The 24313-nt window shown below is 39.6% G+C and overlaps 1 protein-coding gene across 1 annotated transcript; it reads left to right on the top strand.

Annotated features, from left to right (window-relative positions):
• Positions 1–1058: 1058 nt before the first annotated feature.
• LOC124274844 (cytochrome b-245 heavy chain-like) lies at positions 1059–20725 on the top strand. The gene is given in 18 exon segments (XM_046710212.1): positions 1059–1193; positions 6949–7044; positions 7924–8034; positions 8137–8221; positions 9037–9179; positions 10297–10397; positions 11093–11173; positions 11967–12087; positions 12605–12697; positions 12918–13052; positions 13574–13608; positions 13610–13656; positions 13659–13689; positions 15054–15090; positions 16058–16140; positions 16768–16960; positions 18422–18549; positions 19146–20725. Coding segments are annotated over 18 exon segments (1692 nt in total). The 5' UTR covers positions 1059–1148; the 3' UTR covers positions 19273–20725.
• Positions 20726–24313: the final 3588 nt, after the last annotated feature.

Below are 24313 nucleotides of genomic sequence, written 5' to 3'. Positions count from 1 at the left end.
ATGTACCTTCAGACAAAACTAATTATTGTCAGCTTTTTCGACAGGATTTACCTCTTCTGTCATGTGGACAAGATGTCCATTCGCAGATCAAGTTGGTGGTTCGAATCCAATTACAGGACTTGGAAAGTTTATGGCCTCTACACCATGAATTACTATGAGGATAGTTTTGTTACATAGAGTTAGCTATGTGGTATTGCTGATAATTCTCAGTCATGATATGTACCAGTGAATAGCATGTTCTCTACACGCAGTCTCATAGTCAATGGATTCATTCATTCTGGAGAGCACACAACTCACACTTACCATACACCACATACCAAACATTATGGTGATACAGTATCAGGTAACAGAAATTCCAAGAAAACAAAAATAGCAGATGTTATATCATCAGATATCTTGCAGTCTATAACATTGGCAAAAGCAAGATATAACTATACAACTCCAAAGATGGTTTTGTGGGATATATTTTAAACCCATAAAAATTGTTTTGTTCTCAAAGGTTGCATTACCTCTTGCCTCAGTTAAGAGAAATAAGGTATAAGTGTGGACCCCTGCTTTGACGCCTGACTCTACCTTACCCACATAAAACCTTAAAGATGGGTCTTGTGTGAAAATTGATTTAAGTTGATGGCCATGAAACTCACTTCTGACCTGTATGAAAAGAACAATGGTGATTTCACTGTAAAAATATTACTAATTAATGCCTGTGTGATCAACGTATTACCATTGTTGTCAAAGGGAGGGTGTTGTTAGAATTAACAAGCTGACAACTGAACCTACCCACATCATTCAGCAAATGGGTTCCCTCCCCATTAATCTTATGCATTTCTCCTCAATACCTGGTTATTATAAAACATTGATATAATACAATTAATATCACTGGCTCCTTTTCTATTTCCCTGCACGTAAATTAATCGACATAGATCATATGTCTTCGATTAATTGCAAAAAGAAAAAAGAAAAATCATCTCTTGAACCTATCACGTCTGCCAACTCTTACTATCATGGGGAGACAACTCTTGGAGGATTAACGCATCAAGGGACATAATTCAGGGGGCGGAAGTATTGAACAGGTGCTTGTTTACATCCTAGAGACATTCACAAGGACAGACGGATGTCTACTTACAGAAGCGTGTTGCAGTTTGGTGATGGGTGACTGGCTGGTGAATGAGGGCCCTAAGTGGTTTATTGTGGTAAGTTTAATTGGTACACGTGTTTAGAGAACAAGTACCTGTTGATCAATAATTACGTGCTACCTGGATGCATTGTACAACATGGGTGTGTCAAAATACTTTAAATAGTTAGAATTCTGATGTTAAATGTCAGGAAAGGATGTGAGTAAATCGAATTCGTGCTGGTGGCTTTGGTAGAGTCCATGGTATTTACAAAGCGCTCGTCCACACAACAGTTACAATAAATGTGTAGATATTTTTTCTCCTTAGAAACGTTTAGGTTAATGGTAACAGTGACATCGGTGACACCATTTAGAGCCTTGATAAATCACCCTTGTTAACTGGGTAAGAGTTCCACCCGTAACCCCGCTTGAAATGTATGCTATTTATTATGATTATTTCTAGGGGTTTAGGTTTAGGGTTTACATTTAGCATATGTTAGGGTTAGGGTGGGGTTTTCTCTCTCTCTCTCTCTCTCTCTCTCTCTCTCTCTCTATCTCTCTCTCTCTCTCTCTCTCTCTCTCTCTCTCTCTCTCTCTCTCTCTCTCTCTCTCTCTCTCTCTCTCTCTCTCTCTCTCTCTATATATATATATATATAAAAAATCTATTCTTAGGCTTAGAATGATATAAAAAAACGGGGGTTACAGGCGGAAATCTTTCCGTTAACTGTTTGAATACTTGAAATAGTCCATTTTTCATTTTCAAAAATAAAATGTGTAAATAGAAGCTTGAGAAATGTTTGGCTGCAGTTATGATATGATATGTTTTAGAAATGGGTTGACTGCTGAAGAAACTGAACAAGAATGATTTTAAAAATACATTTTGTTGTATCTGTTGTAGTCTGTAGAATGAGGGCAGTATTTTGTGACATTAGAAAAACCCTGTGATGATTCTAAGGTAGAATATATACATCCCCAGCAATCAGTGCTGGTTTTGAAAGGCACTGCACTTGACCACCCAATCGATTGGTCTTAACAGTCATAGGTTACAGGAGACCGATACACACACTATATCTGGAATGCCCATAGGTTTTCAAGTTGTATGGTAATAGGACTCACTATATCATCCTTAGCAAAACCCAAGTTCAGTATGCTTATCAGTAACCTCATAGATCATGCTGATACCAAACTATGCAGTTATTCAAGAAGATAAACAGTCCACACAGACAGCGTCCCCATGTTGTACACTGAGATAAAGTTATGTGGAGTTGAACTAGGTCAGTGGCAACAAAGCTCATTATTACAAAAGGTCATGTTGTCAGCTGTGCAAGAGAAACTTGTTTTCTTAACAGGTTTTCAGACTTACAGAAATGATTTTCTTTTCATTTAATGTTGTCATGTGTGTGATTCATGTCAATATTCTGTACTTAAGAAAAGTGATTGAGTGAGTTGGGTTTTACGCTGATTTTAGCAATATTCCAGCAATATCACGGCAGGTGACACCAGAAATGGGCTTCACACATTGTACCCATGTGGGGAATCGAACCCGGGCCTTCGGCGTGACAAGCGAATGCTTTAACCACTAGGCTACCCCACTGCCCCGCTTAAGAAAAGTGGAAACATGTAACATGTTTGTGTTATGTTTGTAGAGTTTGGGTGATAAACATGAGAAATGGTTTGTAAAAAGCTGATAGTTAAGGACATGTATTTTCTAATCTAAACAATATGTGTAGTTTTATTAGAAAGGATCATTATGATATATTCATGTTTGATAACATTGGCTCATGGAACTGTTATTTATCAGGAGAGCTTGTACTATTGTGAGACTGAATGTTTACCGTCTCATGTTTTACATTGTACAGTCGAGCACCGTTGTGTCAAACTCTGATAACTCGATATCTCGGTTGTCTTGATATAACATCTCGGTCCCGGCAAAATTCTTCATAATTTATCATTATTCAAGCTGTTTTAACTCCATACGGTTGTCTCGATATTTCGGATATCTGGATATAATTTCATGGTCCCAACAAGCAAAATTACCCTTTTAACTCGATATTTGCAAAGAAACTCGATATTCACGTACAAGTATCCCTCTGAACTGAGGTTGTTTCCACACGTTTACACACGGTGCGGCATGAATCAAAGGGATGCGGTAATGTAAACTAAATAGGGCTAATTGAGTTGAAGGTGTCACTTGTTTGTTATGTAATTAGGATTAATTAAGAAGGAAATAATTAGGAAGAACTCACTGTTACGACTAAACACGACTGATGATAACGGATTATAGTTTTGAATCAAAAGATACTGAGAAGGGTTTTGTTTTCTTGCATAGTGATATGTGAAGATATGCCCTGGTCGGATGTCTCGAAGTTCGGATAACTCGATATTTTTTCTTGGTCCCATGAATATCGAGACAACGGTGCTCGACTGTATTGTACCTCTCAGTATGAAGATCTGAGGACTGTCCATAGGAAGTCCCTTCCTGTTAACCCAAGTGTACTTTGACCGTCCAGTCTAATTGAAGGATGCGTGGGTCTTGATCCAAACAGATGTCAGCATTGTAAAACAATTCAGGTTTATTTCTGTACCACCTCAATTTATTTATTTTGATTTGTACATATGAAACCCACCCAGAACACAATTACTCCTTCTGTTGTACTCTATTTTTGTGTAGATGTCATTGTTCACTGAAACAACAGGATGTATAACAGAATCACTAGAATTTAATATGCTGTGTTATTTATCATACATCCATGCAGCATATGTTCAGAATATGTCACTTCAGCTTTTGTTCAAAATACAGAAGTTATGTATAATGGTCTGAACGCTTCCCTCACTCATGTTTGAAGCCTTGACAGTGGTGAGTCCTCAGACCTTCATGAATAGTGGTATCATATTTGAGTTAACGATCTGATTTTAATCAGGTTGCTATTAAGGTGATTCAGATTTTCAGCCACTGGTGTAAAGACATATGCCTTATATATATATTCTTTTCAGACCCTAACCATCATAGCAATTTGTCCATTTTCTGCGAGTGGTAGTTTGTCATCATCAAAATCACATAGACTGAAATATTTGTTTCCTGGATCCACTGTAGAATTGGTTTTCACAATCTGAGACAGTCAGATGTTTGCTGGTCTAAACATATCCTTACTGTGATTACTTTGATGGCATGATTATATGCTAAAAAGGGGCGGAGGGGTAGCCTAGTGGTTAAAGAGTTGACTCGTCACGCCGAAGACCCGGGTTCGAATCCCCACATGGGTACAATGTGTGAAGCCCATTTCTGGTGTCCCCTGCCGTGATGTTGCTGGAATATTGCTAAAAGCGGCGTAAAACCAAACTCAGTCAGTCAGTATATGCTAAAAACAGTTTCCTTTTTAATGATGTGCTTACATTAATCTACAACTAAAGTGAGGTTAATATAGGAGAACACCTCATCATTGTTTCAAGACAGTAGGACATCTCAATACTGTTGAGTCTAGACCAGTGTGAAGCAACTGTTAAGCCATGCAAAAAACACACAGACAACAGTATAAATTATAATCCAAACAAAGACAATTTTCAGTCTCAGTTTATAACAGTCTTTTGTGGCAGTCCAGGGACACGATAAATGTGTTAATCATTTCGGACATTGTCTTAGAAAATTTATTAGAAAAATAGTTTAAAGTCTCTTTTATTGCAGGAAATCATGAACTACTCAGTCGTGACACACTGTGAAATGTTCTAGAACAAAAATAAAGTAAACCTATTTAGAAAGAAAGACATTGAAAGTGCAAGATATAAATTGAGAGGAGAATGAATTCAACACATATTGAACATAGAAATGTTTAAAGAAAAACACTTACTTCAAGTATGGTCAGTGAAACACTGGACAACACTGACCAACACATACATGTACATCCCTATGCTCCCTGCTGCAAGTCTTCTACAATCCCTCCTGCCCTGCACTTGTGTTTTCCATGTGACCTCCCTCCTCATTAAGTGTGTACTTCCACTTCCTGCTGACTGGGGAGTTCTGGGTTAAAGAGCTGGCAGCTAGAGCTGTGTTGGCCATCATGTCCTATTAACATGGTTAAAGTAGTTTCAAACTGTATCTTACATAGATTTCTCAAACATCCACAGTGAAATTACTCATGGTTTTGGATTTTTGTATATATTTGTCTTTATTCCAAAACAGTAATATATTATGTTATTTAATGCACCAGAAGTTTGGGTCATACCAATCTAATTTGGTTTGGTTTTTCTTCATTTTCTGACAAAATGCCAGAACCAGAAGGTAAATGACAAAAATATTGTGAGGTAAGCTTTAAAAAAGTGCATTCTTGACTATGTTAAATGCAGAAAAAGAAGATAAATGTTAAGTATTTTATTGTCTATATCTTGAAGAAATTCGAAAGAAAGGACAGATTTGTCATTTTAATGTTACGAAGGTTTGATCATAACACATTTTACTTGAGTATAGTTGGGTTTTTAAAATAATTTGAATCAGTTGTATAAAAAGTCACTTTACACATTTAATCAAATGTGAAAATGAAGACTTATGTGTATGTATACATCAGTATGATACTCAGATGTTGTAGTGCAATAACCTTAAGACCTCTGACACACTCAGTTTATATTGTGGAGTGACCCATTAAGACGTCCGACGCCCTCAGCTGTTGTAATGGAATAACCCTTTAATAAGTCGACCCACTCAGCTTATGTAGTGGAGTATCCCTTTAAGACGTTGACCCACTCAGCTTTTGTAGTGGAGTAACCCTTTAATACGTCAACCCACGCAGCTTTTGTAGTAGAATAACCCTTTAATATGTCAACCCACCCAGCTGTTGTAGTGGAGTGACCCTTAAGACCTCTGACACATTCAGTTTATGTAGTGGAATAACCCTTTAAGACGTCGACCCACCCAGCTGTTTTAGTGGAATAACCCTTTAAGACATCGGCCCACTCAGCTGTTGTAGTGGAATAACCCTATGACCTCTGACACATTCAGTTTATGTAGTAGAATAACCCTTTAAGACGGCGACCCACTCAGCTGTTGTAGCGGAATAACCCTTTAAGACGTTGACCCACTCAGCTGTTGTAGCGGAATAACCCTTTAAGACGTTGACCCACTCAGCTGTTGTAGTGGAATAACCCTTCAAGACGTTGACCCACTCAGCTGTTGTAGTGGAATAACCCTTTAAGACGTTGACCCACTCAGCTGTTGTAGTGGAATAACCCTTTAAGACGCTGACCCACTCAGCTGTTGTAGTGGACCCTTAAGACGTTGACCCACTCAGCTGTTGTAGTGGAGACGTTGACCCACTCAGCTGTTGTAGTGGAGTATCCCTTTAAGACGCTGACCCACTCAGCTGTTGTAGTGGAGTAACCCTTAAGACGCTGGTTGACCCACTCAGCTGTTGTAGTGGAGTAACCCTTTAAGACGCTGACCCACCCAGCTGTTATAGTGGTAACCCTTAAGACGTTGACCCACCAATCTGCTGTAGTGGAGTAACCCTTTAAGACGCTGACCCACTCAGCTGTTGTAGTGGAGTAACCCTTTAAGACGTCCGACCCACTCAGCTGTTATAGTGGAGTAACCCTTTAAGACGTTGACCCACTCAGCTGTTGTAGTGGAATAACCCTTTAAGACGTTGACCCACTCAGCTGTTATAGTGGAGTAACCCTTTAAGACGTTGACCCACTCAGCTGTTATAGTGGAGTAACCCTTTAAGACGTTGACCCACTCAGCTGTTGTAGTGGAGTAACCCTTTAAGACGTCCAACCCACTCAGTAGTTGTGTCAGCATGCTCCAACCGTTCTCCATCATTCAGATCTGTAGTGTTGTTGTGCAGGGGGTGTGGCTGGTCATCAATGTGGGCCTCTTCGCCGGGACATTCGTCAGCTATCAGCAGAGCCTGGACTACTTCTACCTACGTCTGCTGGTCGGGGTAAGATACACGTGTAGTCAGACTTGCACTCACCGACCTTAGTATTGTATGTCAGTATTTGAAACAGAGATGCAAGAATCTCTCTCCTACTGTCACAGAAATCCAAAAATTCTTAAAATATGTAAACTATTCATGACAAGTAAAGTTTGACAGGTCAAATTTTATATTAGTAAATTTAAGTCCCATTGAACCTATTGCTATCCAGTGTGTTCTATATGTATGTGCACCCTGATAAGCACCCTGTGTATATGTACATGTTGTACATACATATCTATGTATGAATGAATACTGTGTGTATATATCTATGGTATTGGTGGACCTCTTATACTGCTTATGATAGTCTGTTTTAGACAATTGCGTATATCCGTTCTCATGCTGTTGATCACTGGATTGTGTGGTCCAGACTCGATTATTTACAGACCACCGCCATATAGCTGTAATATTCCTGAGTGCGACGTAAAACTCAACTCACTCACTTTGTTTTTGGCATGATAAGCAAATGCTTAACCACAGGGCTACCCCACCACCCCATGTTTTAGAATATTGCTAAGTGCAACAATAAATAACAACATACAAACAAGTCAGTATCTTACATAGGGGCGGTGGGGTCGTCTAGTGGTTAAAGCATTGGCTCATCACGCCGAAGACCCGGGTTAGAATCCCCACATGGGTACAATGAGTGAAGCCCATTTCTGGTGTCCCCCGCCGTGATATTGCTGGAATATTGCTAAAAGCGGCGTAAAACCAAACTCAGTCAGTCAGTATCTTACATCTCCTAAATGTCTGTAGGAATGGTAAAGTAACCATACACAAAGAGATACTCAAAGAGGGGACAGATGACAGTGCCTTGTCTGTTATAACCTGTTTCTCTGTTCCCAGGATGCCTTGTGCTGGGCGCGGGCAAGTGCAGCATGCTTGAACTTCAACTGTCTGCTCATCCTTCTGCCTGTCTGCAGGAATCTCATCTCATCCATTCGAGGAGCATGTTCCGTAAGTTTCCTTGGTGTGTTCTTGTTGAGGTGGACTGAGTATGTATCTTAGATGTGTTCATTTTTCACAATTTGATTTTTACTTTCATTTCTTGTTTTACAGTGCTGTCACCGGAATGCTCGGCGACAGCTGGACAAGAATCTCACATATCACCGTTACCTTGGTTACATGATCTGCCTCATGACAGGTGCGTGATTGGGCCGTTATCATCAGTTTATCTTGCAGTTACCTAGGGTCCTGTCTTGGAACGATTGTAATGTTCTTAAAAATAACGTTATTATGTAGACTAAATGTATGTTTAAGTTGTCAGTCATACAAGACTGTGTAAGTCAACAAGGAGTATCAGTAGTAGAATCTCATGGGGATATCAGGTTAGATTTGGTCTTCAATACACTATTTTTGTCTGATGATGTGGCTTAATCTATCAGTGGTTAGGTTCAGTGACTTGGCTGTATGCATGTCATAGTTTATCGTCTTTTCACAGTCAGGGTATGACACCACCAACTTCCCCTCTCTGGCAAATGCTGTCCACTATCCTAGACTGTGGATGTGGTTCTATTGTAATATTTACATCAGACTCAATCGCATCCATAGTTATATATCTATCTTCATCTGTGCAAGAGAAATTCTGTTTGAGATAAAATATATAGTAGGAATAGTGACTTCCAAACTGATGCTGTGGTTGTAAGTGAGTGAGTGAGTTTAGTTTTATGCCGCACTCAGCAATATTCCAGCTATATGGCGGCGGTCTGTAAATAATCGAGTCTGGACCAGACAATCCAGTGATCAACAACATGAGCATCGATCTGCGCACAATTGGGAACCGATGTGCTTTGGTTGTAGAACTGTCAAGGGTTTAAATAGAATGACACTATGATAGAGTGTATAACAAAGACACATAGATGGTGTCTGTAAATGTTCTCCAAATTTACTTTAAATTGGCTCTACATGTATTTTTAAAACAATGGTTATTTACCAATTTGAATCATCTGTTTGCTGCAGCTATCCACATCGTGGCACACTGTTTTGACTTTGAATACCTTGTTGGTGCCTACGAAAGCTCGGATCCGGCCGTACAGGCCATCACTCATCTCTCTGTAACAACAAATGGCAGCTACGTCAACCCAGTCAGGAGTCCTGGCACTGTTAGTATACATTACCAGTCTGCTTCAAGACAAGACATGGAAATTATGGCATCTTTGTAGTAAGCTAAATAAGCTGTTTTAAATATAACATATGTTATATTTGGGATAACACTTTCTTAGTAAAGTACAAATTCTAGTACTTTTTGGGGTTGAGTCCCATCCGGGATTCGAACCCACACCCTCAGAGTCAGGCACCAAATCGTCAGCACACAAAGTCAGCCGCTTAACCCGCTCAGCCACCGCAACTTCCACTAAATAGTTGCCATCTGCATGTTACTGCATATCATTAGCAATATCAGAATGTGAGAATCAGCTGTCTATTTTTGCTTGGTCTTATGTATTGTAATGTTGTAATATACTCAAGGAAACAAATAAGGGAACACATGAATGTACAAGTGGCCCTTTATTTATTTCCAGATTTTCACCAACAGTGCAATACAAAGCATTCAAGGAAACTTTGAAACACCCTCATATGTTCATGTTACATTAGGCTGTAATGGCAATACAATCATTGGAAAGACTTCCACCCCTATCCCCCCTAAATTTCATTATGGTCAAATCATATCACCTGAATACATATTCCTCATCTGATAAGGATGAGTTTTATCATGTTTCCTGAATTGTATCTGAACATACTGAAAGACATATCCAACTTCTAAAAATGCCACTCAAAGACATTTGTCCTCATCGTTAAAATTTAGGGGGGATACAGGCAGAAGTCTTACCCAATCATTTATTGGCAAAGCATGATCCCATACACTAATTATGTTACGCGTTGTGAATGTGCACACGCGGTAGCTGTGGCACTGCTGTAATGGCTACCAGTAACACATGCTTCTACAGTATGTAATAACATGCAGTAATAACTAACTAGACTCTAATGAAACGGGTTTGTTGAAAACACCAAATTCTCAGGCTGTCATATCTTCCCGTAGACGTGCATTTTACATAATACCGGGTATGTGATAATGTATGTTTGTGATAAATATTTGATGATGATAAATCCTTGTGATAATATATCCATGTGATAATATATCCATGTGATAATATACCCATGTGATAATATACCCATGTGATAATATACCCATGTGATAATATACCCATGTGATGTCTGCAGGATCCCACACAAGAGGTGTTCAAGTCTGTGGCGGGCGTGTCAGGCGTGGTGATCACACTGTGTCTCATACTTATAGTCACATCCTCAACGGATGTGGTCAGGTTAGTAACATCTGTCTTATACAGGCATGGTGATCACACTGTGTCTCATACTTATAGTCACATCCTCAACAGATGTGGTCAGGTTGGTAACATCTGTCTTATACAGGCGTGGTGATCACACTGTGTCTCATACTTATCGTCACATCCTCAATGGATGTGGTCAGGTTCTTATAAAGGCGCAGGATAACAGTAACATTTGTCTTATACAGGCGCATGGTGATCACACTGTGCCTCATACTTATCGTCACATCCTCAACGGATGTGGTCAGGTTAGTAACATCTGTTCTTTTCAAGCAGTATGGATTGTCTGGTAGGAAACAATGCCAAACAGCCTAGTCTTGTTAAGTACCATGTATGCTAAACATCTAAAAATAATATAAGTATATCCTTGTCACAGTCTTGGGTGGAATACCATGAAGATCTGGGTTAGAACTGGTCGTCAGCAACCAAAGCTTGTCGTAAGAGGCGACGAACGGGATCGGGTGGTCAGACTCGTTGATTTGGTTGATGTATGTTATCGTGTTCCAATTGCGTAGAAAGATACTTGTGATGTTGATCACTGGGTTGTCTGGTCCAGATTTGATTATTTACAGGCTGCTTCCAAATAGCTGGAATATTGCTGATTGCAGCATTTAACAACAAACTAACCAAACCAGTGGAATGTAACATGTCAACTTTCTCGTTCTATATTTCAGACGTTCGTATTATGAAGTGTTTTGGTTCACACATCATCTGTTTGTAATCTTCTACATCGGCCTCGTTATCCATGGAGTGCAGTAAGTTATTCTCAGTTTTGATCTGTGTGATTTAAATGTCAGGCCCTGTTTTGGTTTACTTGTCACGTAAATATTGTGCTACAGCTGGTTTCAGTTCTAACTAGACTTTAGAAAATGACCAATTCTGATTAGTTAATCAGGGGTTTCAAATTACAGTGACCACCCCTGACTAAAAAATACTATTGGACATCTGCATCAGTATATTTGTAGAACCATACTTTTTCTCAATACTTGTAGATAATGATATATACAATTATTGGTTATAAGCTACAGTATGTGTGAGATATTCAGATTCAAACCAGCTTAACACAGTTAAATCTACAAGTATCCCAGACCCACACTGAAAACAATAAGTAAGGGTTATGCTGAAAGTTGAAGTCCTGTTTCTTCATGCATGTATATCACTATTATTTCGGATTATAATTTCAGAATTTTTAGTTGAAAAAAAAATGTTCAATATGAAAACTAATGAATTATTATTGTCAGAAATAGTGCCCCTTTTTCCTGTCTTCTGTAATGATTCAATATATTGAAGAATGCTTGGCAGAGAGTTTAATTGTAGTGTAGTTGTGTCCTGAACTCTCATTCAGGAGGTATTTGGATTCGGTGTTGATTTCAACCTCATCATGAAGGGATATTTTGTGTAAAGTTAGTGATAAGTGTTTTAAAACCCTTTTAAAATGAAGCCATAATGTTGAATAGGTCCAAGCTATTGATCAAACTAGATCAGAGATATTGTCAATGGAGGACGCACACTGTACTGATCCACCCTAAATGTGTCCTGTATCTCCAGGGGAATAATCCGTGGCCAGACCAACACATCAAAGCATAATCCATCCAAGTGTTACACCAGGTATGACAAGTGGGGAAGCCAGGAGTGCCCTCTACCACAGTTTTCAGGATCACCGCCAAAGGTAGGTTAGATTTTTGTGACGGTATTATTAATAGTATATTTTGAAACTTATCCTGTCTCAGGCTTTTCATTTCACTTTCGTTTTTCAATTCATAGTGAATTTTGCATTTTGATGTTTGAAAGATGGAATGAGTAGTTTACCAGTCTATGATGGTATCAATCACTAGAGAGTTGTTTCCCTTACTTGTACTTGGATCTGCTATATTTTTAACTTATCCTGTCTCAGACTAAGCATTGCACTTTCTCCTTTTAATCCATAGTGGATTTGATGTTTGAAAGGGTTAATGAGTAACTTACCAGTTTCAGATAGTTGTTTACCTTTCCTGTACCAGGATCTGCTAATATGGGTTTGAACTCCAGTGTTGCCATGATTATCATCCTTGACTTTCTCATACTTTCAAAAGCATGATAGTCCATCCTTACACAGCCTCATTCTAAGTTTCTTGTGTCAGTGATCTTAGCATATATAACACTGTGCATCAAAGAGATGCTGAACTCCCTCACTCACCCACTTGCAGACCTGGATATGGGTGCTGGCTCCTGTTGTGCTGTACATCATAGAAAGAATTATACGCTTTTTTCGAAGCTTGAAGACAGCTGTTATAACAAAGGTAAGATGTCATCATGTTTCAATTTATATTTCAATATTACCAACATGGTAATTTTGAAATAACTCAATTTTCCTGGTCTCCCCTCTGATTTTGTTTAAAATGTTTCCGTGGCTTATTAGGTTAAAAAGTTCTTCCAGGAAACAGAAATGAATTATTGATGATCTCCATGTAATTCTCTTTTGTTTGTTGATGGTAATAGGAGGAGGGTTTGTATTTCCAGGTAGTGAAACATCAGTCCAATGTGTTTGAGCTACAGATGATGAAGAAAGGGTTCTCCGCCCTCCCTGGGCAATATGTGTTTCTGCAGTGTTCGTCCATCTCAAGACTGGAGTGGCACCCATTCACCCTTACCTCAGTAGGTGGAATCTTCGTCTGGAATATGATCACATACATTCACTTCAGGTCTTTACCATCACATCGGTTTGTCTTCATTTCAGGGGGCAGTGGGGTAGTCTAGTGGTTAAAGCGTTGGCTTGTCACGCAGAAGACCCGGGTTTGAATCCCCACATGGGTACAATGAGTGAAGCCCATTTCTGGTGTCCCCCGTCGTGATATTGCTGGAATATTGCTAAAAGCGCCGTAAAACCAAACTCAGTCAGTCAGTCAGTCTTCATTTCAGGAGGTAGCAGATCTGTCTGGAATACCATGACATGCATTCTCCATTCTCTTCAGTAGGTCTCCACCATTGCCCCAGACTTTTAAACTTGTATCAACTCCAATTGTCAAAAGAAACTCAGTTGAAATTTTCCATGTATGGAGAATAAAAAGCATTCATGTAAGAGAGTATCACATCAAGTATGATTATGCCTAGGTGTGACCGTCCCTTTTAATATATGTGATTGTGAGTTAGGAATGATTGTTCTCTTGTCTGTTTAGTCTCCTAACGAGGACTTCCTGTCCGTGCATGTCCGGCGTAGGGGACTGGACGGAGAAGCTGGCCAAGGCCTGCCATGTTGATGAGGGGAGTTTCAGGAGGCCTGGAAGATGCCCAGGTAAGCTGACTCAGTGTGTCCCAGGTAGTGATAGATTGTGGAAGATGCCCAGGTAGGCTGATTCAGTGTGTCTTGTAGATTGTGGAAGATGCCCAGGTAGGCTGATTCAGTGTGTCTTGTAGATTGTGGAAGATGCCCAGGTAGGCTGATTCAGTGTGTCTTGTAGATTGTGGAAGATGCCCAGGTAATTCAGTGTGGGAAGATGCCCAGGTAGGCTGACTCAGTGTGTCTTGTAGGGTGTCTTGTGTCTTGTAGATTGTGGAAGATGCCCAGGTAGGCTGACTCAGGGTGTCTTGTAGATTGTGGAAGATGCCAAGGTAGGCTGACTCAGGGTGTCTTGTAGATGTCCAGGTAGGCTGATTCAGTGGAAGATGTCCCAGGTAGGCTGACTCAGGATGTGTCTTGTAGGTGTCTTGTATTGGAAAGATGCCCAGGTAGGCTGATTCAGTGTGTCTTGTAGATTGTGGAAGATGCCCAGGTAGGCTGATTCAGTGTGTCTTGTAGATTGTGGAAGATGCCCAGGTAGGCTGATTCAGTGTGTCTTGTAGATTGTGGAAGATGCCCAGGTAGGCTGATTCAGTGTGTCTTGTAGATTGTGGAAGATGCCCAGGTAGGCTGATTCAGTGTGTCTTGTAGATTGTGGAAGATGCCCAGGTAGGCTGACTCCTTGTAGTGTCTTGTAGATTGAGGAAGATGCCCAGGTAGGTGATTCAGGCTGACTCAGGGCCCAGGTGTCTTGTAGATTGTGGAAGATGCCAAGGTAGGCTGGTACTCAAGGGTGTCTTGTAGATTGTGGGAAGATGCCAGGTAGGTAGGCTGACTCAGGGTGTCTTGTAGATTGTGGAAGATGTCCCAGGTAGGCTGACTCAGGGTGTCTTGTAGATTGTGGAAGATGCCCAGGTAGGGCTGGACTCAGGGTGTCTTGTAGATTGTGGAAGATGCCCAGGTAGATTGCTGACTCAGGGTGTCTGATCCTGTGTCTTGTGGAAGATTCCCAGGTAGGCTGAAGATGCCCAGGTTGTGTGTCTTGTAGATTGTGGAAGATGCCCAGATATGTTCACTCGTAGGCTGTGCTCCAAACAGCCAAATGCTTGCAAGCTATTTACAGCAATTCACCGTAAAACGGAGTACTAACTTTCAGCTAATCTCACCAATCACTGGCTAAGCTTGCTTCATTCTCAAACAAAATGGCAGCTTAGGGAAATTAGAATTTGACAGCTGAACAAGAAAGGTATGACTGGATCAGCTGGAAATGTTGGACAAGGCAAAAAGTCAGCAAGTCTTGGGCAATAGGAAATAGAAAATCTATGAACACATGAATTATTTGCTTAGATGATTCTAATATTTCTTCCTTTTTCCACCAGATTAGCTGTCGATGGCCCCTTTGGTACCGCCACTGAGGTAAGACTTGAGCTCTCAACAAAATCCTACAGTGTATCGGTAACTATTATCAGGGCACAGGTTGCCTCTGTGAGGTGTTGTCTCCCTTTGCTGACCCAGAATACACTGGTTTGGGGTCAAATGAAAGATTTGTTAGTTTCATACCTGTGTTTGTGGGTTTCAGTCATAAACTTTGTCAGTTTGGTTTTCCTGCCACAGCAAGCTGTGATGGATCTGAAATAATGTATATAACAGCATTAACTGGCTCACACATGCTTCTGCACTTTGTATTCATGGTGGAATGGATAGAGCATCTGTGAGAGAGCAGAAGACCAGTGGTCGGGTCGATCAGGTGGCAACACATCATACACAAACACATTAAATGATGATACTTGTTTTCCTGGCGTATGGTATTATAAGTACAAAACGAGGACTTGTTAACCCAGAGTCCGAAAATATGTCAAAGTCGGGTATCCATGTTCTCCTGTGACATGGTGTCTCGGTGGGATACTGGTCATAAGTCTGGACTGGTACAAACAGTCACACACGTTTGTATGTTGCTTTATGAGTGCAGTAATCTTAAATGCATCTCTATATCCCTTTTCCCCTTGGTTCAAGTTTGCCTGCCAATATTAATGTTATTTGACTGCATATTTTCTCAGGGTGATCAGTATTATTTTCATAAATATAATGTTATGGTTATATGATTGTGTATTATTGGTTAGATTTCAGTTTTTATTTGACAGTGCTGCTCTTTAAACAACTACAAGATAACCAATAAGTCAAGAAGCAGAAGTCAGAATAAACAAAGCTTTTATATATTTTTGTTGATAAATTTTTAGTAGACTCTCAACCATTTGATGCACATTTAAAGTCCAGAGTGCCATTGTACAAAGTATTAAGTCTATGTTAAGGTATTGGAGTTTACGATCACCATACGCTGAGGCCACTTTGAAAAACGGCACCCATATGTGTTGATTCTTTTCAGGACTTTTTCCGCTACCAGGTGGCAGTACTGATTGGAGCAGGGATCGGAGTTACTCCATTTGCAGCTGTTTTGAAGAATATATGGTACTGTCACTTGTTTCAACTGACCTCACAGGCAAATAACTCATCACTGTTCTGTTCTTGTTGTTAAAATCAATTAAGGATTGGTCCTGTCAGCATGGTTGGCCCAGTCAACACAGATGCCAAAATGTTCTGTGCAGAGTTGCTTCCCTTGTACACACCAGGAACTGATTATTGTGGGTTTGAATGCTAGTTTTTCCCGACTCTGTGAGTGCTGGTCAGTCTCACCAAAGTGGTAAACATTTGAGACATGCATCACTTTGGCCTTCAACATCAAGCTGTTTGTTGTTTTACGTGTGTTGCCGCACTCAGCAATATTCCAGCTATACAGCGATGGTCTGTAAATAATCCAGTCTGGACCAGACAATTCAGTGATCAACAGCTTGAGCATCGATCTATGCAGCTGGGATACTATGAGCTGTCAACCAAGTCAGCTGTAGCCCAGACAATGACCACCATCGATCCGCATTAGTCACCTCTTATGACAAGCATGGGTTTCTGAAGACCAATTCTAACCCGGATCTTCACAGGTTTCAACATTTAGCTGACATGCCGTGATATAACTGAAATACTGTCCTCTTCACTCAAGAATATCATTTCAAACTCTGTGTATGGTTTGTTTGGATCCAGGTACAAGTACTGTGATGTCAACACCGAGATGTCCCTGAAGAAGGTGCACTTCTTCTGGGTGTGTCCGGACACTCACGCCTTTGAGTGGTTTCAGGATCTCCTCAAATCTCTGGAGCAGCAGACGTACGAACGTGGCAACGCCAGCTTCCTGTCTCACAACATCTACCTGACCAGAGGCTGGGACTCGAACCAGGTGGGTGGCAATAGGGCATTGACTCATCGCATGTAACACACATTTGATTTCCATTATCGGTACAATGTGCAGTAGTGATAGTGGTAGTGCTTTATGATTGCAGCACAAAACCACTTTCATATACTGGTACAGAGTTTCTGGTCAGAACCTGATATCAGTCTTACCTGTGTGTGTCACCATCCCTCTTAAGCCCTTTGACTAGGTGTCTCATGTAAGGACAATAAAACCCCAGTCCCTGTCAAGTCTGCTGTAACTTGTAATTCTGTTCTGTGGATTACGAGTTTATTACCACCTCTGCGGTCTAATGATTAGAGAATGTGCCCAGAGAGTGAGGTTGGCGATTCTGTCCCCTGAACCACAGGCAAATTGTAGCGCAAATAGGGTTGTGCAACAAAGAGAAAAATTACCAGTCTTCCCATATGCAGAGAAGCTTGAGCATAGGTTGGCAATGTGCTTCCCTCGCCTGGTTCATAAAATATTGTTAATATCAAAATAAAAAAGTCATCATCAAAGGTAGACACCAGTTTCCTCACAGAGTTGTGCTCTCAGATTTCAAACCTCATATTTAATAATTACTCACATACAATATATTTAATTCAACAGTTTAAGCACAACTTGTGGCATGTCAAATCGTTCTTAGTCTCCATTACCCTGCCAGCTTCCGGTCAATGGAGTGAAGGAACAAGAATAAGCAGAAATTAAACACAAATATCATCTTGCATAATTTTACTGTTAAACTGTTGGGGATTATTTTTCTTATCTGCCGTCGTTATTGTTAGAATTTTCGTAACGCTTATTCTACAGAAACACTTCTGCATGTAACGGGTAAATGAAAGCATATTTAAATTTAACTCCCCTGTTCCTTCACTCCGTTGAACAGGAAGGTGGCAGGTACTTGTTGTTACCCTGCCTTGTGCTTAGTATTAAGAAACATGGACTGGTTGGCATGGTGTCAGTATACCGTGAGTGAGGTACTGTATGTTAAACTGAGGAATGGTAACTTACCAAGTCCGCAATCTACACAAGTCCAAACTAGTACAGAAGTCTCATGCTATATGACTGAAATAATATTGAATCCTGTGATAAATCCTGTTTTACCTCAACTTCAAGTTTCTACTGATCATGATTCTCCCAAAATGAAAAGGAAAACTATATAAGTGAGGTTGAGTTCTCTGATTCACTATTAAGAAGCCAAGATAACATCAGGGTGTTATTAATGTTATATCTCCAGGCCAAGATAACGTCAGGGTGTTATTAATGTTATATCTCCAGGCCAAGATAACATCAATTAATGTTATATCTCCAGGCCAAGATAATGTTATTAATGTTATATCTCCAGGCCAAGATAACGCAGGGTGTTATTAATGTTATATCTCCAGGCCAAGATAACATCAGGGTGTTATTAATGTTATATCTCCAGGCCAAGATAACATCAGGGTGTTATTAATGTTATATCTCCAGGCCCAGAACATCATGATCCATGATGACAACAACGCCCTTGACCCTGTGACCGGACTGAATCAGAAGACCCATTATGGCCGCCCCCAGTGGGACCGAGTGTTTACCACCCTAGCACAGCAGCACCAGGGGTATGTAAAACTCGCTACCTTCTGGGGTCTTTTAGACCTGCTTTTACAACACTATATGCAGGGTAATATTATAATGGCGATATACAGTACAGTATCTTATGACAGTGACAAATGTATGATTCAGACGTAAGTCTTGCTACTAGCTGTATTTTACATATCCATCCTATCTTTACCAGTTTTATACTGTTTAGCTCAATATCTCTTTATATTATTTTTATAAAGTTGTTTGGGTCAGTTTTGTGAGAAAAAAAGTAATGCTTAATCTGTTAAGAGTTGTTCTCTTATTACAATGTCAGGTATTTTAGTGATAAAAAAATATACATTGAATTGGCAGTGTGCGAAATATGCCTCATGTCAGAAGTGCATGTACAATCTCCAAATTATCATCATCATATTTATAGAAGATATTTGATATTAATTGAAAAGTTGTTACATTTTGTGATTGTTTTCCATAATAATCTATCAATAATAGTGGTTGGGCAAATATGAACTATTTGTTTTGTTTTCTGATTGTGACTCTGGTAAGTCGATAATGAAAACTAATTAAGTGTCTTGTGATATTTGTTAATGCTCACCATGTTTTCCCTTCACTGCAGAGTGAGCGTGGGTGTGTTCTTCTGCGGGCCGAAGGAGTTATCCACACAGCTTCACAAGCTCTGCAATAAATACTCATCTTCTGACAACAGTGGAACAAGATTCTTCTATAACAAGGAAAACTTCTAATGGACAATCACAAATGGCTTCATACCATGTGATTAATCCACAACAAAGAAAACATGAAATGTTAAAAGACTTTTATGACAAGCAACATATATTTTTACACTTTTTATACTTATGCTCAACCTGAAAGTTATTTTATGTTCTCTGTATGTCACAATATGTCTGTACCTTATTTTTAAATTGTTTTTGAATTTTTATCATAAAAATGTTTTTTAATGTACAATGAAACCTTGTAAGTCTGGACACCCCTTATGGACAATTACTGTTGCTATTGTCATAGACCGTGCATTTACAAGAGAATCTGTCTGAACCTGTGTAAGACCAAGAATAATCCCATGGAGTTGAAGGAGTAACTTTTAATTCAGAGAATGTTTATCAATATGGCCCTAGAGCAGATGGACACTTTACACCAACACTTTGCCATCACCGTTGAGGATTGGCTTGACTTCTCATTCAAGTATCAGCGCAGTCGTTCAGTGGTTACTATTATAGGGTATTTATATAGCACACATATCCACGCAACTAGGACTTGCTCAAGGCACTGAAGTGTTCCCTTGATTAATGGATGTCTTTTTTCTGGAGTTCTTTTTTAACCAGCTCAACTCCCTGGGGAGTATTCAACTCACGCAGCCTGTTAGGCGCAGCGAGTTATCACACAGCTTCATCCTCACAAGGTACCCATTTGCAGCTGGGGGGACACATAGTCACAGTATTTTGTCCAATGATACTGCACGTTACTATACCCGTAACTAGGTGTCTGTACGAGCCTGCAAGTGATGTTAGCTCCTTGGTTTTTACACCCAGTCACAGTGGGGATCGATCCAAGCACCTTTCGCTTTCTAGCACTGCCCCTTAGACATTTCGCCCACCATACTACATGTACTATAAGAGCAGTTACTATACTAAGTAATACTCTGTGTTCTGTATATATCCCCCAGTAGGCAGTGAATGTTTGACTGCTGAACCGAGGACATCAGTCTACACTTTGCACATTGTCTGATGCTGAGAATGTTATACCGGACATGCAAGTAGGATGTGTGAAAAGTTACACCTTACACACAATCATGTCACACAATTACAGTCCAGATTTGGAAGTTTGGATTAGACAGGCTCTACTTTATGATAGAGTAATGTCCATATTAATCAGTCTGATATAGACAAATTCCAGGGGAACAATAACAGTACAGATTACAGGGTTTCACTGTATCAGTGTCTTATTTCAACTTTGTTTACGCTTATAATATATGTGTTTATTACTCGCCCGTGTAAGATACTGCAGTTTCATAATTTTACGGCAGTATTACACTAGTGTAATACTGCTATATTACACTAGTGTAATACTGCTAAACGTATGACGTCATAATGGTTACTGTTATGACTTCACAATGCTAATACCTCTGTCACAATGGCATTAGACCTTACTTGACTCGAGGAAAGATGACTCAAGTCATCACACTCTAGAGTTTCTATCAATTTATGTTTGAGAGTAATAAACAATACTAAACTCGCTTCCATGAAATACCATTTTTATTAAACTCATGAATGATTTAGTATCAAACTTGCTTTCGCTCGTTGGATACCAAATCATTAACTCGTTTAATAAATATGGTATTACACGGAAGGTCGTTTAGTATCCTCTATCAACATATCCTTATAAGGTCAGTCATCTCACAAGTTGCCATAGCTGTGCCGGAGTCATAAAGAACTGTGATAAGCTTTGACAGAGATAGTTTGTAGTAGGTATTGGCAATAGGATCCAGTCAATGTAGATCAGGACAACCATTGTTTATATTCTTTACACCGTAACTAAGGCAGCAGCCATTTGATTTTCAGGGTTGGTGGATACTTTTTGATTCATCCCACACACATTGAGACTAACAAAATATCAAATGGTTGGCCCCTGTTTCTACATTATACAAATGAGTTCATACAAATCAGTTGGCAGAAATGCAATATGTAAGATTGAATAAGTCTTTAAAATGCCAAATTAATTGGGCACACATACAGAAAATTTAGGATAATGTCATTTTATAGTAATTTACATAACATTTCCACAGCTGAATAATACAATGTATTTATATATTTATAAACTATATACTCCAGTAAGACAAACAGTGTAGTATTAGATAGATCATGTGTACATGTGTTATTAAAGTTCCCCAGGTGCTGGTCACCCATATTTATTGATGTCATGTGTTGTTGACGTTTATCTCTGTCCAGTCAACTTCTTAATAAATGTTTATCCAAAGGCAATGGATTCTACAAATTGACTAACCTCAGCTGAGATCATTGTAAACTCATGACACCAGGTGTTCATGTATGTGGTAAGTGGTGGGTCAGTTGTTTCACTTCGGGGGATCATTTGGCTTGGTGTCAGATTGTTGGAGGGAAGATAAATATGGTATCTAATAATATGTCTCACAAACCCTTTTCTTCGAAGTTTTTAACAGGTTCAAATTTTACTTCATGTTAATAATATTCAATGTGCCAATTTTACTGACAATTAGTCAATTACAACTCCACTTGGTTTTGGTGTTTGGGGTATTGCTCCTCCGTGAACAAAACTTTCAGGTATACACAGCATAGTGATAGTGGACAAGTGATAGTTGGATGTTTATGTTGGTCTTCAGAGACAATTGTCGAACAAATGATTTCTTGAATGATTTGTATTTTGAGCCAGGTGAACAGGAACTAGTGTTAAAGATTATTAATATTTTTGTTATATAGGTTAATTTTCATTATGGAAATATGGATGTTAAGATTGTGTTGCCATATGTATTACATATAACATGTTAACATAATCTGTGGAGTGAGTGTTTGGTTTAACTCTACTCTTAACAGTATTTCGGTTGATGAGGCCAAACAGTCTAAGGTGATACTTATCTCAGACATCCACTACTGTGGTGAAACTGACATCCAGGAGTTGGTGCTAAGAAACCAAGCATTGCAAACAGTCACATTTTGGGTTTGAACCCTCAAACACAGGATAATGGCATGCCAAATGTTGCATTGCAAACTGTAGTGCCTAAGACAACTGGCCAGTATGTGTCCTCAAGGATGTGTAGATCTGGGGTTTTATGTTCTGTGTAACAAAATTCTTCAAACATATTTGTTCTTACTTGAAAAGTTAATCTCACAAGACTGTTATTTCAAGAAGCATTATTATGAACGTTAATATGTATGTTAATGTTTTTAAAAGCAGCAATAAAATCAGCATTTTCATCAACAGAGCTTTGTTATTTGTGTTGACAAGGCTCCAAGAGAGCTAATGGTCAGTGAAGTTTTGACTTCTCCCTACTGGCTGATAGGAGAGATGGTCCTGCAACAATTTGAAAATGTCTAGCGCAGTGTTTGCAATACTTTAATTTGCCAGTTGGCCATCAGGGCCTGCTGCCGCCTGCAGGCTTTAAAATCTGCAGGCCCACTTTGTTAAAGTCAAACCAAAATAGACAACACTGTACAGTTTCTCACTGTTTCTACAAAATCGATTAGTGAAGCCATGACGCAGACAGAAGTTTTTTGTTGACATTCCTATGTGTAAAGCACTGAAATACCAAGAAGTGAAACTGTAAGTTATTGTAACATGATGGGTCACGGATGATTCCTAACGTTAATAAAGAAAAAAAATATATGGGAAAGATTCCAGTTGAAAAAAAAGAGAGAGACAATTCCCTGACTGCCGCCCAATACACACAAGGGCCTGCAATATTTGAAACTGCCTAGTGCCCGAATAGGTCATACAATAAATTACCTGGTAGCTGGGCCTCCAGGCCGTTGATTATTTCGAACACTGTTCTAGCGCCAGAATAGGTCATGCTTTGAAATATACAATTGGCCTGGTGGTAGTGTCTTATGACTTGATTAACAAGTTTAATTGTGATAAATATTTGAGAATCCTCCCATTAACCACTTGAAGGTTTTATATAGAACCACAAAGGAACGAGGAACAATTTCCCTAACATATTTTATCAAGAATCCAAAAACTACCAAAAGGCACCAGTTCACCACCAGAACTAGCTATGTGGAAAGTCTGGTGAAGAAATAGTAACCGGTTTTAAAGTTCTCCTTCAGAAAAGAGCACAACCACCAATTTCAGTCAAAGTCAAACTTGTTGCCATGGAAACAAAAAAATTATATTATTCAGAATTCCAAAACTACCAAAAGGCACCAGTTCACCACCAGACCAATCTATGTGTCAAGTTTGGTGAAGAAATAGTGAACGGTTTTAAAGTTCTGCTCCAGAAAAGAGCACAACCACCAATTTCAGTCAAAGTCAAACTTGTTGCCATGGAAACAAAAAACTATTTTTATACAGAATTCCAAAACTACCAAAAGGCACTAGTTCACCACCAGACCTATCTATGTGGAAAGTCTGGTGAAGAAATAGTGAATGGTTTAGAAGTTCTGGTCCGGAAAAGTTGAAAGTGCACAGACGGAGCACATTTTAACACACACACACAGACACGGCAAAACACGTTGCGGGGATAATTTTCGGCTTGTGTGTGTGACTGTTTCTTCTCACATCGGTCAGGAAATAGCTGATATTATAGTGATATTCCACTGAAATATCCTACTGCAGTTTCCTAATCCCCAGTCAGCCAAGTCAACGAGCCTGACCACCCGATCCAGTTAGTCGCTTCTTACGACAAGCATAGGTTGTTGAAGACCAATTCTAACCCACATCTTCACGGGTCCCTGCGACGGTAAAGAGGTCATCAGTTGGAAGACTCCACATCCTATTACTGTGAGTGAGTGAGTTTAGTTTTACGCTGCATTCAGCAATATTCTGACCTGGGAGGTCTGGGTTAGAATGAGCCTTCACTCAGTAACCCATGCTTATCATAGAAGAGACTAGGTGGATCAGGTCGGTCAACTAACAGGATTTGACATGTCATCAGTTCCCAATTGCTGCAGATCGATGCTGATGCTGTTGACAAGTGGATTGTCTAGTCCAGACTCGATTATTTACAGACCGCCGCCATATAGCTGGAATATTGCCGAGTGCAACGTAAAACTAAACTCACTCACTCAGCAATAATCAAGC

This window comes from Haliotis rubra, unplaced genomic scaffold, assembly GCF_003918875.1.
Source record: "Haliotis rubra isolate DU_JTF1 unplaced genomic scaffold, ASM391887v1 Scf195, whole genome shotgun sequence".
Classification (NCBI taxonomy): domain Eukaryota; kingdom Metazoa; phylum Mollusca; class Gastropoda; order Lepetellida; family Haliotidae; genus Haliotis; species Haliotis rubra.
The sequence above is the reverse complement of the archived record's forward strand: the minus strand, read 5'-3'. Positions and strand labels throughout refer to the sequence as shown.